A 13,989-nucleotide genomic window follows, 5' to 3' on the forward strand; every position below is an offset into this window, starting at 1 on the left:
GGGTGTCATCCCTCCCGAGGAGGGAGTCCTCTGTGATGGTCAGAGGGCGTCTGGTGAAATCGCTGCACCACAGCACGGCAGTATGCAGTGTGAGCTAAATGTTTTTAAATCAAGTCCTGGGAATCCAGCTGCTTCGCCACACTTCTCTGTAGATTCCCATCTCTTTTTCTAATGCGTGTGAGTGTGTTGCCTACATGGATGTCTGTGCACGTGACTAGTGCCTCTGAAGGTTGGAAGGGGGTGTTGGGTCCCCTGGAACTGGAGTTACAGACAGGTGTGAGCTGCCATGTGGGCGCTGGGGATTGAACCTGGGTCCTGGAAAAGCAGCCAGTGCTCTTAACTGCTGAGCCATCTCTCCAGCCCCTCATTTTTTATTTTAACTTTATCTCTGCAGTTTCAAACACCTTCGGAATAAAATAAATGTGAGTAAATAAAGTAGATCTAGGTTTGTTTTCTTCCTAATAAGTTTATAACTTAGTATCTCTTGTTTGTTAATATTATATTTTTATTACATATATTATGTGTGAGCAAATGCACATGTGGATATCAGAGGACAACTTGCAGAAGTCGGTCCTCTCCTTCCACCATGTGGGTCCAAGGATCAAAGTCAGGGCGTCAGGTTTGGCAGCAAGGCCTTTACCCCTGAGCCATCTCCCCAGGCCCCATCTCTCTTTCTTCTGAAGGACTTTTATACATGCATTTAGGTCACTCCCGTTGTTTACAGTACAGGCATGATTGCCGCTTTAAGGGTTAGATGCAAATTCAATTGGAATTAGCTGGATGTTTTTAGAGCTATTTTCATAGCCAATTAGTTGCAGTAGATTTTTTTTTATGTCAAGGTCATTACTTGACATTACTTAGTTTCAATAGAGGAACGCGATGGAACTCTAATAATAATAAGTAATTTAGAGGCAGATTGTCTGATTTGAATGTTGCTATGGGAACGGAATAAGAATGTAAAGCAAAATTCAATCTTCAGTTTAAATAAATCCCTCAGTAATTTCATTTGCTGAAAAACGATTCTGCAGGGGAAAGGGCAGCTCTAGCAAGCGTCTGGCAGCATGATGCCTGCTTGTCTCATGGAACAGACCGGAAGTAAGAGACAAGCACCGTGCTGGACCCGTGAGTTCAGTTAGGGCATGATGTGCAGGGCATGCTCAGACCTCCTGCACAAGCACGGGCAGAAACGAGGAAGAGCTCCTCGGGATGCCGCAGTCTGGAAGCTTCGGGTCCATCTCTCCGTTACCACTGAACATGACCTGGAGCATGTCCTTTAACCTCCAAGAAGAACATTCCAGATCCCTTTATCATTACAGCTACTTAATGTCATTAAGAGTTTTTATGAAGCAAACATGAACATATACAATTCTAAATATGATTTGTCAGTCTAGAAAACGTATTTTAAAAAATCATCGAATTCTTCTAAAAATAGCTACTTTAAAGCAAAGCCATGCTTTTGAAAAGAACTTTGTGTTTAGACTTGCTCCAGTCCTGTTGGGTAATCTATGGAAAAGCTCGGTTTTCATGTAGTATAATTTATAGAGTGAAAAGGGCATGTCTCTGAAATAGACACAGTAACAGATGGTCGGCTAGCCGCCTCTTACTGATGAAATGCAGCTGATCCCATTGGAAAGGAGAACAGTCACATTAGTGTTGTGCAGATGTGTGGCGTAGCCAGTATATAATACTTGCACCCAGGCTAACCTCAGATTCACAGCCCTCCTGCCTCATGCTTCTCAGAGCTGGGGTCGCAGGTGTGGGCCACAATGCCTGGCCACACCATGTTGTTAAATGACCAGAAAAGCATACTTAACTTCTCAAGACTCCTGCAAACATTATATGTTAAATATCTTTGCATACAACTAGGTCATCTTCCTCCAAATTCATATTGCCTGCTTAATAATTACTAGTTATCACTTTCTGTAGTTGGACACTCGGTCTCTTTTACCATGAAAAGTGATGGTAAAAGAAGCATCCACAGGTTTTTGGCTTGTAACCCGCTGTGCAAAGCATTTATTAAGGGTTAAAATGACAAGAGGAATAAACGGGCGGAGGGGTTTACAGTGCGGGGAGCCGAACCCAGGTCTCACTCATGCCAGGCAAACACTTCACTGCCGCGCCACAGCCCCAGCCTAGTTTTCATAATTTGGGGCTCCTGCTGTGTGTTCCCAAATCATCTTATAATGTCAGTCTGCAATTGAGTAGAACAGTTTGCTTGAAGCCATTCCAGCACTGAGATTTTATTAAAATATGTTCCTGAAAATGATAATCAATCATATAAAGTAGATTCACTTTGGTATCTTTTAACAAATCATGATGAATTGGAGCAATTGAATTTAGTTAATTATTCATGAATGGTTTTTCCTCCTAAGACTCTGCTGAAAGGAACGGCAGCCCAAGATAGATTTCAGATCAGTATCTCGCTTGGGTTACCACAGGCTAAATGGAAAATATGATTCTCGTTTTAATATGGAAGATAGTTATTGATAGGCCTTGTCTCCAGCTCTGACTTAGACAACCTTCGCTATTTGACTAAAACCCTGTATGCAGAGGCAGATAGTAATTAGGAAGTGTAAGAGAAACATTACAAGACCACATGTCTGGAGTTCGTATTTGTTTCCGTTTTTCGTTAAGACTTCCAGACTTCAAAGCAGAGCGAGTGAGATTTCTCCTTCCGGGGTGGAGAGATGGATCAGCGGTTGTGTACAGCTCTTGCAGAAGACCCATATTTAGATGGCTCACAACTACCCGTGACTCTAGCTTCTCGCCTCTGCACCCACACACATGCTTACACACATTTTAAAGTAAAAATAAAAGATTTCTTTCTCTCCGGATTACGGAACACGATCATGATAAACAAGTTATTTCACTCCTGAGGATATTCTAGGGCCCCATTTCCAATCGCAGAGGGCTTGATTCTGACATGCAGTCAGGACTCAGTCATGTGTAGTCCCAGGTCCTGCTCCTAGTACGTGCTAGGTTAACAGTCTTGCTTTGGGCCTTTTTTGCTAAAAGCAAACTAACCCTGCGTAAATCAGATTAGAAGAGATTTGAGTTTTCTTAATAGATCTGAAATCCTGGATGGTCTTCTAAAAAGCAAAGGAATGTTTTTGAGGTACGTATGGTGGCACACACCTACGATCCCAGAAGTAAAATAACTTCAGGTTCAAGACCAGCCCGGGCTATGTAGATAGACCCCGTCTTTAAAACAACATGGATCAGAACAAACCGTGAATGGCTGCTTTGGTTGTAGAATAAGCTTAAAGACAAGTGTTCCTCCATGGCGGGAGAGAGGACTTGGATGCAGAATCTTAGGAAGCCTGGCCAGCCTGGAGGCAGTTCCCGGGCCCAGAGGCACCTTCCCTGCTGCCTAAATTCCTTAACAACCGTAAGCCTAATATTAGTCTTCCTCCTTGGTGTTTACTTCATTTTTTCAGTCTTCTTTCAGAAGCTTCTGCAAAACTATTCCCTAATTCGAGCAACACAGTAAATAAATGTCATAGGTCCACTTCACAAACTAGCAAGCTGACGCTGTTTCCCTTCACACATGCCTAACGAGAGGTACAGGGAGGGTAGTGTTTCTCCTGGCTTTCTGTCCTTATACAATTGTGTCTAAAGTACAAATTACAATATTGTATATTATTGAGGCCGGGCGGTGGTGGCGCACGCCTTTAATCCCAGCACTCGGGAGGCAGAGGCAGGCGGATCTCTGTGAGTTCGAGGCCAGCCTGGGCTAACAAGTGAGCTCCAGGAAAGGCGCAAAACTACGCAGAGAAACCCTGTCTCGAAAAACCAAAAAAAAAAAAAAAAAAAAAAGAAAAAAACAATATTGTATATTATTAATATAAAAATGTAGCTTCTTTCATATAAATAGTGATGGCTAGACGGAACGATATCATTTATTTGCCTTTTTCCCCTCTAGGAACATTTCATGGAAGTAATCAGAAACCAGGAATTTGTATTACTCCCAGCCAATGAAATTGCAAAGCTCTTGGCCAGTGATGACATGAACATTCCTAATGAGGAGACAATACTGAACGCACTTCTTACTTGGGTCCGCCACGATCTAGAGCAGAGGCGGAAGGAGCTCAGTAAACTGTTGGCTTACATTAGGCTACCTCTCCTGGCGCCGCAGGTAATTAAATGGCACTCGTCTACGGGTGTTTTTCTTTAGTCTGTCAAAGTAATTTATCCGTGTATTCCTGTGGAATGTATTGGTTAAAAAGATACTAAACCAAAAGCCTGGCAGTGATGGTGCACGCCTTTAATCCCAGCACTCAGGAGGCAGAGGCAAGCACATCTCTGTGAGTTCGAGGCCAGCCTGGTCTACAGAGTAAAATCCAGGACAGGCACCAAAACTACAGAGAAACCTTGTCTGAAAAGAGAAAGAGAGAGAGACAGACAGAGATAGAGACAGAGACAGAGACAGAGAGAGAGAGAGATATTAAACCAACAAATTGCTGCTCCTGTTTGCAGTTCAGAGGGTCGAGCTAGCTAAGTTGTATTGAGTAAGGAGCACTCTTGATTTGAGGTCAGCCGTTTTCTTGGACCCTACTATAACCCTGCCCTACTAACTAGAGGACACTGGGTAATAAGAGCCGGAAATTCTAGATCAACTCACTGTCACATGTTGGTTAAGTACCCACTGGCTGCTGGGTTCTGTGGTGAACGCTCTGACTTGTGACCTGGTGTGTTCCCATACCACAGCCTGCCCATCTAGGAAGCAGAGAGGACATGGATTCTGATCAAGTAGAGGTACCTCTTTTCTGGCTGTCTCAGGATGTCGATGAGAGAACAGCATTCTGTGAAACAAAAGGTGCTATAAATAATGCCATAGTTTCAGAATAGAGACCTCTGACTGTGTTCACAGTTGTGGGTCATTACATACAATTCCTCCTTTGTACGGTTTTCACTGGCATATACAGGCATTTCCCCAGCATTTTTCCCCCCCGCCTGTCTCAGGCATTGAGTAGAGAAGGAGGCCTTGAACGCAGAGAAGGTGAGAGCTCTTGCTGATTCAGGCTTGGCCTTCTCTTCTTTTTCTTTGCTTCTCGTTATTTAAAGTGCCATAAATGTTGCCTTGTTTGTATTAATTTTTCAGATAATGCATCATTTCTGGCTATGGTGAGTGGAAGTTACTGTTTGCACTCTTTCTAGCAAAAACAAAAGTCACTGCCAAGGCCTCATGCTAAGCCCTCCCTATTCGCAAGCGGGACCGCATGAATGGATGGCAATTCAGGAAAAATAACATAATGAAGAATTTCTCTTGAAATCAGATTTAAAGAGGGCACTGAAAGTTTTCTTGATTCCTAGCAGCTATTCTTTCCTAGTCTTTTCTGAATGAAAGGGAATAAAGTATGAGAAATCTCATTAGATGTTGGAAAGAGCCTGTGTAACCACATAACCTGGGAACGTAGTTCAGTTCTGCAGCTTAAAGGGCACTTCTGATGGCAGGCTCCTCACCAGCCTTTGAAACTCCCGTTCCCATGAACCTAGGGACAGAACACTTCCCTGAGTCCTTAGAAAGACAGGAGATCATTGTGTCCCACACCTGGGGTAGAAGCAAAGCATCAGCAAAGCAAGTCAAACCAGACGTTCAGAGCCACAGAGTGACTCCATGCGTTCTCGTCCTTCTCAACTGAGGCTCTGCCTGGCTTCACTACTTGATTAGCATGGGACTCCTGAGAGCCGGAGCTAGGATTTGAACCCAAGTGTGGTTCTGTGCCCACTCTGTCTATTAAACACACCGTGTATGAAATTGTAGGGTTCGGGAGGAAGGAGGAAGCAGAATCAAGCTAGGTGTGGTTATAATGTAGTAAGAAGAGGCTGTGAAGAGATAGGTGAATGAACACAGCATGGAGAGAATGACTGTCCCCCTGCCCCCCCAAAAAAAGATGGCAGAGAACTAGAGTGAACTTTCTTAAATGTCATGTGATCTGCATCTTGTGTTAGCCACCAAAAGCATGGTGGGGTGGAGGACATGTCCAGGAAAGAGACCAGATTGTGCACTGGTGTGAAGCATGCATTATGAGATTTGAAGGACGCCTACTTGACTGGAGCCCCAAAATAAAGAGGGGCGATGTCAAGAGGTGAAGTTAGAGAGGGAATTAAACCAGATCATGAGGAGCCTTTAGTCATGCCGAGGAGTTTGGACTTTATCTTAAAAGGCATGAGGAAGGCTGGAAATGTTTTATAATGCGAATGACATAATGTAATTCTGTGTGGGGGCGACAGCTATAAATGCACTACGGAGGATGAATTGGGGTCAACACTAGAAACCCACTAGAAAGGCTGTCGGAGTTCAGCCAGGCGAAGAAGACACTCAGGCAGTGCCAGAGAGAAATGACCAGAAACTGACAAACTTAATGACTGGGTTAGAAGAAGGGCCCGACGTGATCCTGTTTGCAGAATGAGGTTACCCGAAGGTGATGTCATTTGAGACAAAGAAGGCAGAGTGAGGGATACCATGAAGCATGGGGTGGAAGGAACGGGAGGATCATTTTCCCCAAGTTGCTTGGCACCTTAAACCTTAAATCCTCAGAATAGTAAGAGGGGGGAAAAATGGAAAAACTTACCAGCATGTTGGAGCCCAAGGCAAAAGAATGATCCTGGCCAGGGAGAATGCGGAAGTGGTAGGGACGGACCCTGGGAAACACTAAGATTTGGTGTCCATTACCACCCTAGCCCAGTGAGTGGAGCGTTACCAGACCTTGATTCCACGACCGAGGAGGAGGAAGTATTATGTCATCAGATGCTACAGAGAAGACAGATAAGGAGGGGACTCTGGGTCAGCCGAGTGGTTCTTGAAGTATAGGACCAATGGCGCCTGTGAACTTTTGAGATGGGCCCTGGAGAGGTGATTTGATAAGCCCTGTACTGATTTGGGTGCACACTCGGGTTTGAGAGCTCCTGTCCATGATGAGTGGTAATAATGGAAGAGCAAATGTGATTGAGTCAGCTACAGTGCCCTGAACAGTGTGGACGGTTATTTCACCTCTCTGAGCTGTGTTTTTCTTTCCTGCAATGATAATACTAAGTTGCAGTATTGTGACACTTAGAGTTACTCTGTTGCCTGCCACCACCACCACCCACACACACCTTTGGTAACTTCCTGTATCAATAGAACACAATGTATTTAGATCATATCCACTACCATAGTACCCCCTTCCAACTCCTCAAGAAGCACACACACAAACACACACACACACACACACACACACACACCACTGAATAGGTTGGTGCTGCCATCTGTGCATGGGTATAGGACCATCCACTGGCACATGGGCAATCTGCTATGCACCACATGGATGTAGGCAACTGACTGTGCCTCCCTTGGTGGCTGTCACCTCCAAAAGCCCCTCAGTTAAGGCTAGAACCTTGTGAGCCCCTCCTCCATCCACGGAGTTAGTTAGTTAAGAGTTTTTTCCTTCTTAACTATTCTAGAACATTGACGGGCTTGATCTTGTACAGGTCTTAGGCAGGCAACCACAGACACTGTTAGCCCTGCCTTGTCCAGAACTCACTATTTTGTGGCAGTTCTCCCTCACCCCTGGCTTTTATAATCTTTCTGGCCCCCTTCCACAATGTTCCTTGAGTTATGTGGTGGGGAGGAACTAATAGATTTCCCAGGGCTCTGTGTGTGTGTGTGTGTGTGTGTGTGTGTGTGTGAGTGTGTGTGTGTGTGTTATAGAGTTTCCAGTTAGGGCTGAACACTTGTGGGGCTTGGGGGGGTTGGATTTGGGTTTTGGTGATAAAAATGAAAACCAAAATTACAGAATTAGTTACCAAGTAGAATTCTGAAGTTAGATTCTGTATGTTTTACTTTAAAAGGCAGGGAAATATAACAATTGTTAAAATGTCAGGTGCCTATTGAGTAATTAATGACTATTTTAAAAACTGTGATTAGGTATAGTAACCTAGAGAATTTACATGTGTGAAATGGTGTTTTCTCAATGATACCAAGTAAACGAGATTTTATCATCAGCTTCCAAATATTAAATTTTTATTATAGTGTCACCAATAGTAGATATTGTAAGTGATGGAAGAAATAAGATGTATAATTATAACCTGCTACACAAATGATCTTTTTAAAATTTTTTTATTCATTATTCATATGTGGATTTGTGTATGTGTGCGCATGTGTGTGTAATGGGGTGGGGGGGTGGCACACATTCCACAGTGTGCATGTGGAGGTTAGAGGAAAACTTCATGGGGGCATGTTCTCTCCTATCTTTAGGTAGCACCATGGTTGGAACTCAGCTCCTCAGACTTGTACAGCAAGGACTTTACTCACTGAGCAATCTCATCAGCTCCCCAAATGATCTTTTTTAAAAAAAAATCCTGCCTATGTGTGTGTGTGCACACTTGTATATGCTATGTCCACTTGTTTGTATATATGCACAACTCTGTACTTGCACATGCATGAATGTGAGTGCATGCACAGGCCAGCAGCTGACACCAAGTGTCTTCCTTGATCACGCCTCACCATATTTTTTGAGACAGGGTCTCTCACTGAATCCGGAGCTCATCACTGTGGCTAGACTGGCTGACCAGTGAGCTCCAGGGATCCACCTGTCTCCAGCCCGCCCAATGCTGAAGTTACAGATGCATGGCCTGGTACCCAGCTTTTGTGGGGGGACTGGAGTTCTGAATTCAAGCCCAAGCTTGTGTGGAGGACAATTTACCAACTAAGCCTTCTCCCAGTCTCCCAAGGGATCATTTTACATGGCTTTCAAAAGAAACTGAACGATCAAAAAAGGAAGTGGTGGTGGCCATGGTGTTTTCACCCTTGCCTGGGGTTCTACTAAGAACTGACTCAGATTCAAGAAGGAAGAAGTACTACAATCATTGATGCTACAGGGAAGACCGGCTTCAGAGCTGGTCAAGTTTGATGCAGTGTGGAAAAGTCGTTCTCATTCTATACGTGTTTTGAGGGGACAGCTTTAAAAAAATCATCATGACAAACAAAGACAAGAGTGAAGATGAGCCGGGCTGTGGTGGCGCACGCCTTCAGTCCCCAAATTTGGGAGGCAGAGGCAGGTGGATCTCTGTGTTCAATGCCAGCCTGGCTACAGAGAAACTCTGTCTCAAAAAACAAAACAAAACAAACAAAAAAAAACCCAAGAGTGAAGAATTTACCATCAAAATGTCTGATTTTCCAGAGACTTTTATTCTAATGGTTTGCCATTGTTTATGGCAGACAGGCATTCATTAAAAAAAAGTGAGAGTGTATTAGAATCAATATTTTATAGTTTAGCCAGTCATAATAGTTTCCTGAACAATAGCTTACCTGCTACATTAATACTTGATTTTTGGTGTTCTTGAATAAATTGCTTTATAATTCTTCTATTCCCACTTCTTTACTTAAATATAACTAACTAATCCTGTTTTAATAAACTACAGAACTTATCAGCATGTTAAAAATGTCTTACTTCAAATTGCAGTTACTATAAAGATCTCCTGAGACTTTACTTCCTATGTTTTATTTCACATTTATTTTATTTAAAGAGCACTAAGGTAATTATATCAGAAGTAAAACCAGCACTAACATTAATCTAAATGAGCCAACTCAATGCATGTGCACTGATGGCTTCTGGGCTAAGTTTATGTTTTGTGTGTACAGGAAAAACTGGCCCAGGTCATGAGACTCGTGTCTTACTGAGATTATTTTGTCTTTGGCTTATGATGCATGCTTACCGAATGCCACAGGCTTTTTGTAGTTGCTGTTGTTGTTTGTTTGTTTGTTGTTTGTTTTGTATTTTGACATAGGGTTTCTCTGTGTAGCCTTGGCTGTCCTGGAACTCGCTCTGTAGACCAGGCTGGCCTTGAACTCACAAAGATCTGCCTGCCTCTGCCTCCTAAATGCTGAGGTTAAAGGCATATGCCACCCAGCACCACAGGCTTTTTTTTTTTTTTTTTTTTTTTTTTTTTTTTTTTTTTTGGTTTTTCGAGACAGGGTTTCTCTGTGTAGCTTTGCGCCTTTCCTGGAACTCGCTTTGGAGACCAGGCTGGCCTCGAACTCACAGAGATCCGCCTACCTCTGCCTCCCGAGTGCTGGGATTAAAGGCGTGCACCACCACTGCCCGGCGACCACAGGCTTTTTTATGGTAACTTTTGTTGGAGATTTCATTTCTCTTCAGTTATCTAAGCCTGAACATATTCTCAGCATCGTTAGCCATTCAGGAAATGCGAAGTAAAACAGACTCTTCTATTTACCAGCTGGCTAAAATGGGCGTGGTTGGGAGGGTGTGTGGAGACAGAACCCTTACAAGGTGCTGGTGGGGATGGGAGTGTGGTGCAGATGCTCTGAAAAGCAGTTTTGAGGTCTCTTTAATATTAAGGATAATCTTAGCTAGTTATCTATCTAAGAGAAATCAAAATACGTCCACACAGTGATGTGCACATTATTTTCTTGGCAGTTTTGTTTATAATCACTTCATACCGGAGACAACCATCAGTTGCTGGATGGGTAGAGTGAAAGAGAGCCAGTCAGTAGACTATTATTCAGCAGCAAAGAAGCAAAACTGATATGTGCTACAACATGGTCAAGCCTAAAGAATGTGCTGAATAAAAGAAGCAAGACATGGAGGGCATGTATGAGTTTGTTTCCGTGACATAGGCAGACAAGGCAAATCTGCGTGGGTAGATGATTGTTTGAGACAGGAGGTGGCAGGTGGGCGGGCGTGGTAGTTCACAGGACCGGGGCTCAGGGATCTACCTGAGCTGAAAGACATGCACCAGACCTGTCCACTTGCTGCATTTACTAAAGGTCAGCTAATTGGATTAAGTACAATATGTCCCCTCTGCCCTCCAGGCTAATTGATGGACTAGGGTTCCACGATGTTTTAAAGGGTAATACACTGTGGCCAGGGAAATTTTTTCCAAGAACAACAGCAAAAGGACAATTATCAGGGAATCTGTCAGGAAATCATTACATCACTAGCCTAAAAGAAAAATTATTCTTTCTTTTATGTGATCTTATCAATTATGTGATCTTATCAATAGATATGTGAAAGATATTTGAGGAATAATTGGTAACAGTTCTTAATTTGAAACACTGCAGTAGGGAGACAAGGACACAGCCTAAATAAAAATGGACCTCACAACGCTATGGCATCTACAGTCTGAAACAGGAAAACGCTAATACCGCCTGAACGCCAGCCAGAGCAGAGAGGCTCCATTTTACCCAATTATTTACCGTTACATTGAAGGTTTGGACAGTGTGATAAACCCATAAACTGAAATCGTTGGTGTCCATCCAGAAAAAGATGCCAAACTATTCCTGTTCAGTGATGAGTGGATGTATAACAGCTAGAGCTTAGTGTGTGTGGTCAAGTACCAGGCTAAATACAAGTTATAATAACCAGTAGATTTTTTTCTTCTCCAGCAAAACATAAAAAATTAAAGCTTAATAGAGTAAACTGGTAATCAAAATAATTACATATGAAGATTAAATTTAATAAAATGAAGGCAAAGGCAGTAAAGAAAATCATACAAGTGCAAGGGCCTCTTGAACAGAAAGACCTAATATAAAATATATTTTTTCCCTAATTAATAGAAGAATCTTGGTGCAGTTCACCCTAAAATAAGAACCAAGATAATAAAAAAAGAACTAGATGACTCTTAAATTGACATGGAAAACTAAACCCCAGATAGCTAAGAAAACCATCAAACTTGATGAGGGGAGACTGAAAATATCAGATATCAGGACGTGCTATTACGGCATTAATAATCTGGTTGTGGCAGCTCCTGCCTATAGTCTCAGCACCTGGAAGGCTGAGGCAGGAGGACCAGGAGTTCAAGGCCAGTCTATGTGAGTTCTTGCCTCAGAAACAACACAACGGGGGGAGGGGGGGCATGCACAGCTTTAATCCCTGCACTCAGGAGGCAGAGGCACTAATAAGCCGGCATGGTGACCCCTGCCTATAATTTCAATACATGAGAGGCTGAGACAGGAGAATCAGGAGTTCAAGACTAGCCTGGTCTAGACCATGAATTCCAGGCCAACCAGGGCCACATAGTAAGACCCTGTCTCAAAACTAAAATCAAATCCTAGGGATAAGCAGATCAATAGAACAGAGCAGTGAACTAAGAAGTGTATCGTATATGTCTTTGTTGTACGTACACCCTGTTCTTCTCTAGTTCCTGGCAGACATGGAAAACAATGCACTTTTTCGGGATGACATAGAGTGTCAGAAGCTCATTATGGAAGCAATGAAGTATCACTTATTACCTGAGAGACGACCCATGTTGCAGAGTCCTCGGACAAAGCCTCGGAAGTCGACTGTGGGAACGTTATTTGCAGTTGGAGGAATGGATTCAACAAAAGGTACTGGACAGTCTTTGATCTAGAGGAACGGAGGGTAATATGTAATACTGCCAAGAGGCCCTGTTGGTTCAGGCTGGTGCAGGACAAGGACAGGAAAAGATGAGCCTGGAGAACAGTTCTAGTGCCAGAACGTATCCAAGGAATAGTAGGGGCAGGTCAAAAGATAGAGAAAACATCTTGTTGGGAGATTCCTTTGAGTCAAAAGTCATTTGAGCATCCAACTAAGTAACTGTAGTAAATGAAGATAATGTAAAATCCAAGTCTCCACAAGTTCACGGTGATCCAAAGAAAGAAAGAAAGGAAAGCGATTTCTTTCAGTGGAGCGCCAGCTGATGTAGAAAAAAAAAAAAAGACAGGATTAGGAACAAGTATTTAGTGTGAGCGAGGAATCTAACTCAATGAGAACACTCACTTCACATGCATGATGCACTGGTCCAATCCTATGCACGCGCGCGTACATACACACACACACACACACACACACACACACACACACACACACACACACACACAAGCACGCTCATGCAAGCACTCAGAGAAGGAAAGAAAGATTATCCATTTGGCAACCACCAAAATACAACATCTCTAATCTGAAATTCAGAAATTCTTGGAGAAGACATAATACTCAAAACATTTCAGAATTTCAGATTTTGGAGCATTTATCTCCCAGCTTAGTTGTTACAAAAGATAAAATGATGTCTTAACAAATACTGAGAACTGACACATAACACTTATCCAGGGACCAAAGCTCATGTTGCCTGTGCTGAGACCAAGCAGCGAGTGGTCTGATGGGACCACTCTCCAGAAGTCAGCAGCCAAAAGCATCACCTGAATCATGGGGAGAACGCAGGTCCAAACTGGGGCCTACAGACTAGCTTGTCTGTCTGTGGTATTAAAACATGCCGATGCCATAAAATATACTTCCAAATCCAGAGTTCAGAGGCCAGCGAGATGATGCCACAGTTAAGAAGCAGCCCTTGGTGCCACTGCAGGGAACCAGGGTTTATTCCCAGCACCCACATCAGATGGCTCCCAAGAACCTGGAACTCAAGCTTCAGGGCATCTGAAACAGTCTGGCCTCCAAAGGCACCTACACAAGTGTGCATGTGCACACACAAAGAGACACACATACACACATACACATAATTAAAAAAAAAAAAAACTAAAGCAAAAGATCTAACTTGATTCCAGATTATGGGAACATAGAGAAAAAATATCAACTATTCTAATATATTGTCTTGGTTTTGTTGTTGTTTTGTTTTGCCACAGAGGTCATGATTGAGACTGAAGACAAAATGCTAAATAATAGCACTGTAAACGTTAATTTCCAGGTGTTGATGGATGTATTGTAGTTTTTTAAAGAGAATTTCTTGTTCCAAAGAAATATTTAGGGCTCCAGGGTCATCATTTCTATGATTTACTCTTAAACAATTGAGAAAAAAATCCGTGCATACATACAAAAGAAAGCTAAACATAAACATTTGGGAACCTTGGTTAAGGTGGCTGGCAAATCTTTGGACCATGCAGCAACAACTGTTGCTAATGGGAACTTGCTGTGTATTTGAAAGCCCCTCCCTATCTGCCCATATTCCTAGAGCTGGTGTCTGCAGCCCCTGGCAAACGCTCTCTGACTTCCATCTACTTCTCAGTCTTGGCTCCTC

The 13,989-nt window shown here is 43.0% G+C and overlaps 1 protein-coding gene across 5 annotated transcripts in view; it reads left to right on the top strand.

The window, feature by feature from the left end:
• Positions 1-13,989, top strand: part of Klhl5 (kelch like family member 5) — a 69,540-nt gene that overhangs the window by 40,777 nt on the left and 14,774 nt on the right. For 4 of the 5 annotated variants that reach the window (XM_037209044.1, XM_037209045.1, XM_037209043.1 and 1 more), the window contains exons 5-6: positions 3,923-4,135; positions 12,142-12,328. In XM_037209044.1, the coding sequence (XP_037064939.1) occupies positions 3,923-4,135; positions 12,142-12,328 (400 nt within the window). Of the gene's footprint in view, positions 1-3,922; positions 4,136-8,236; positions 9,050-12,141; positions 12,329-13,989 lie in introns of those variants that run through there. The other variant, XM_028882228.2, reaches the window with a different exon arrangement.

The sequence above is a fragment of the Peromyscus leucopus genome, chromosome 10, assembly GCF_004664715.2.
Source record: "Peromyscus leucopus breed LL Stock chromosome 10, UCI_PerLeu_2.1, whole genome shotgun sequence".
In the NCBI taxonomy this organism is placed as follows: Eukaryota; Metazoa; Chordata; class Mammalia; order Rodentia; family Cricetidae; genus Peromyscus; species Peromyscus leucopus.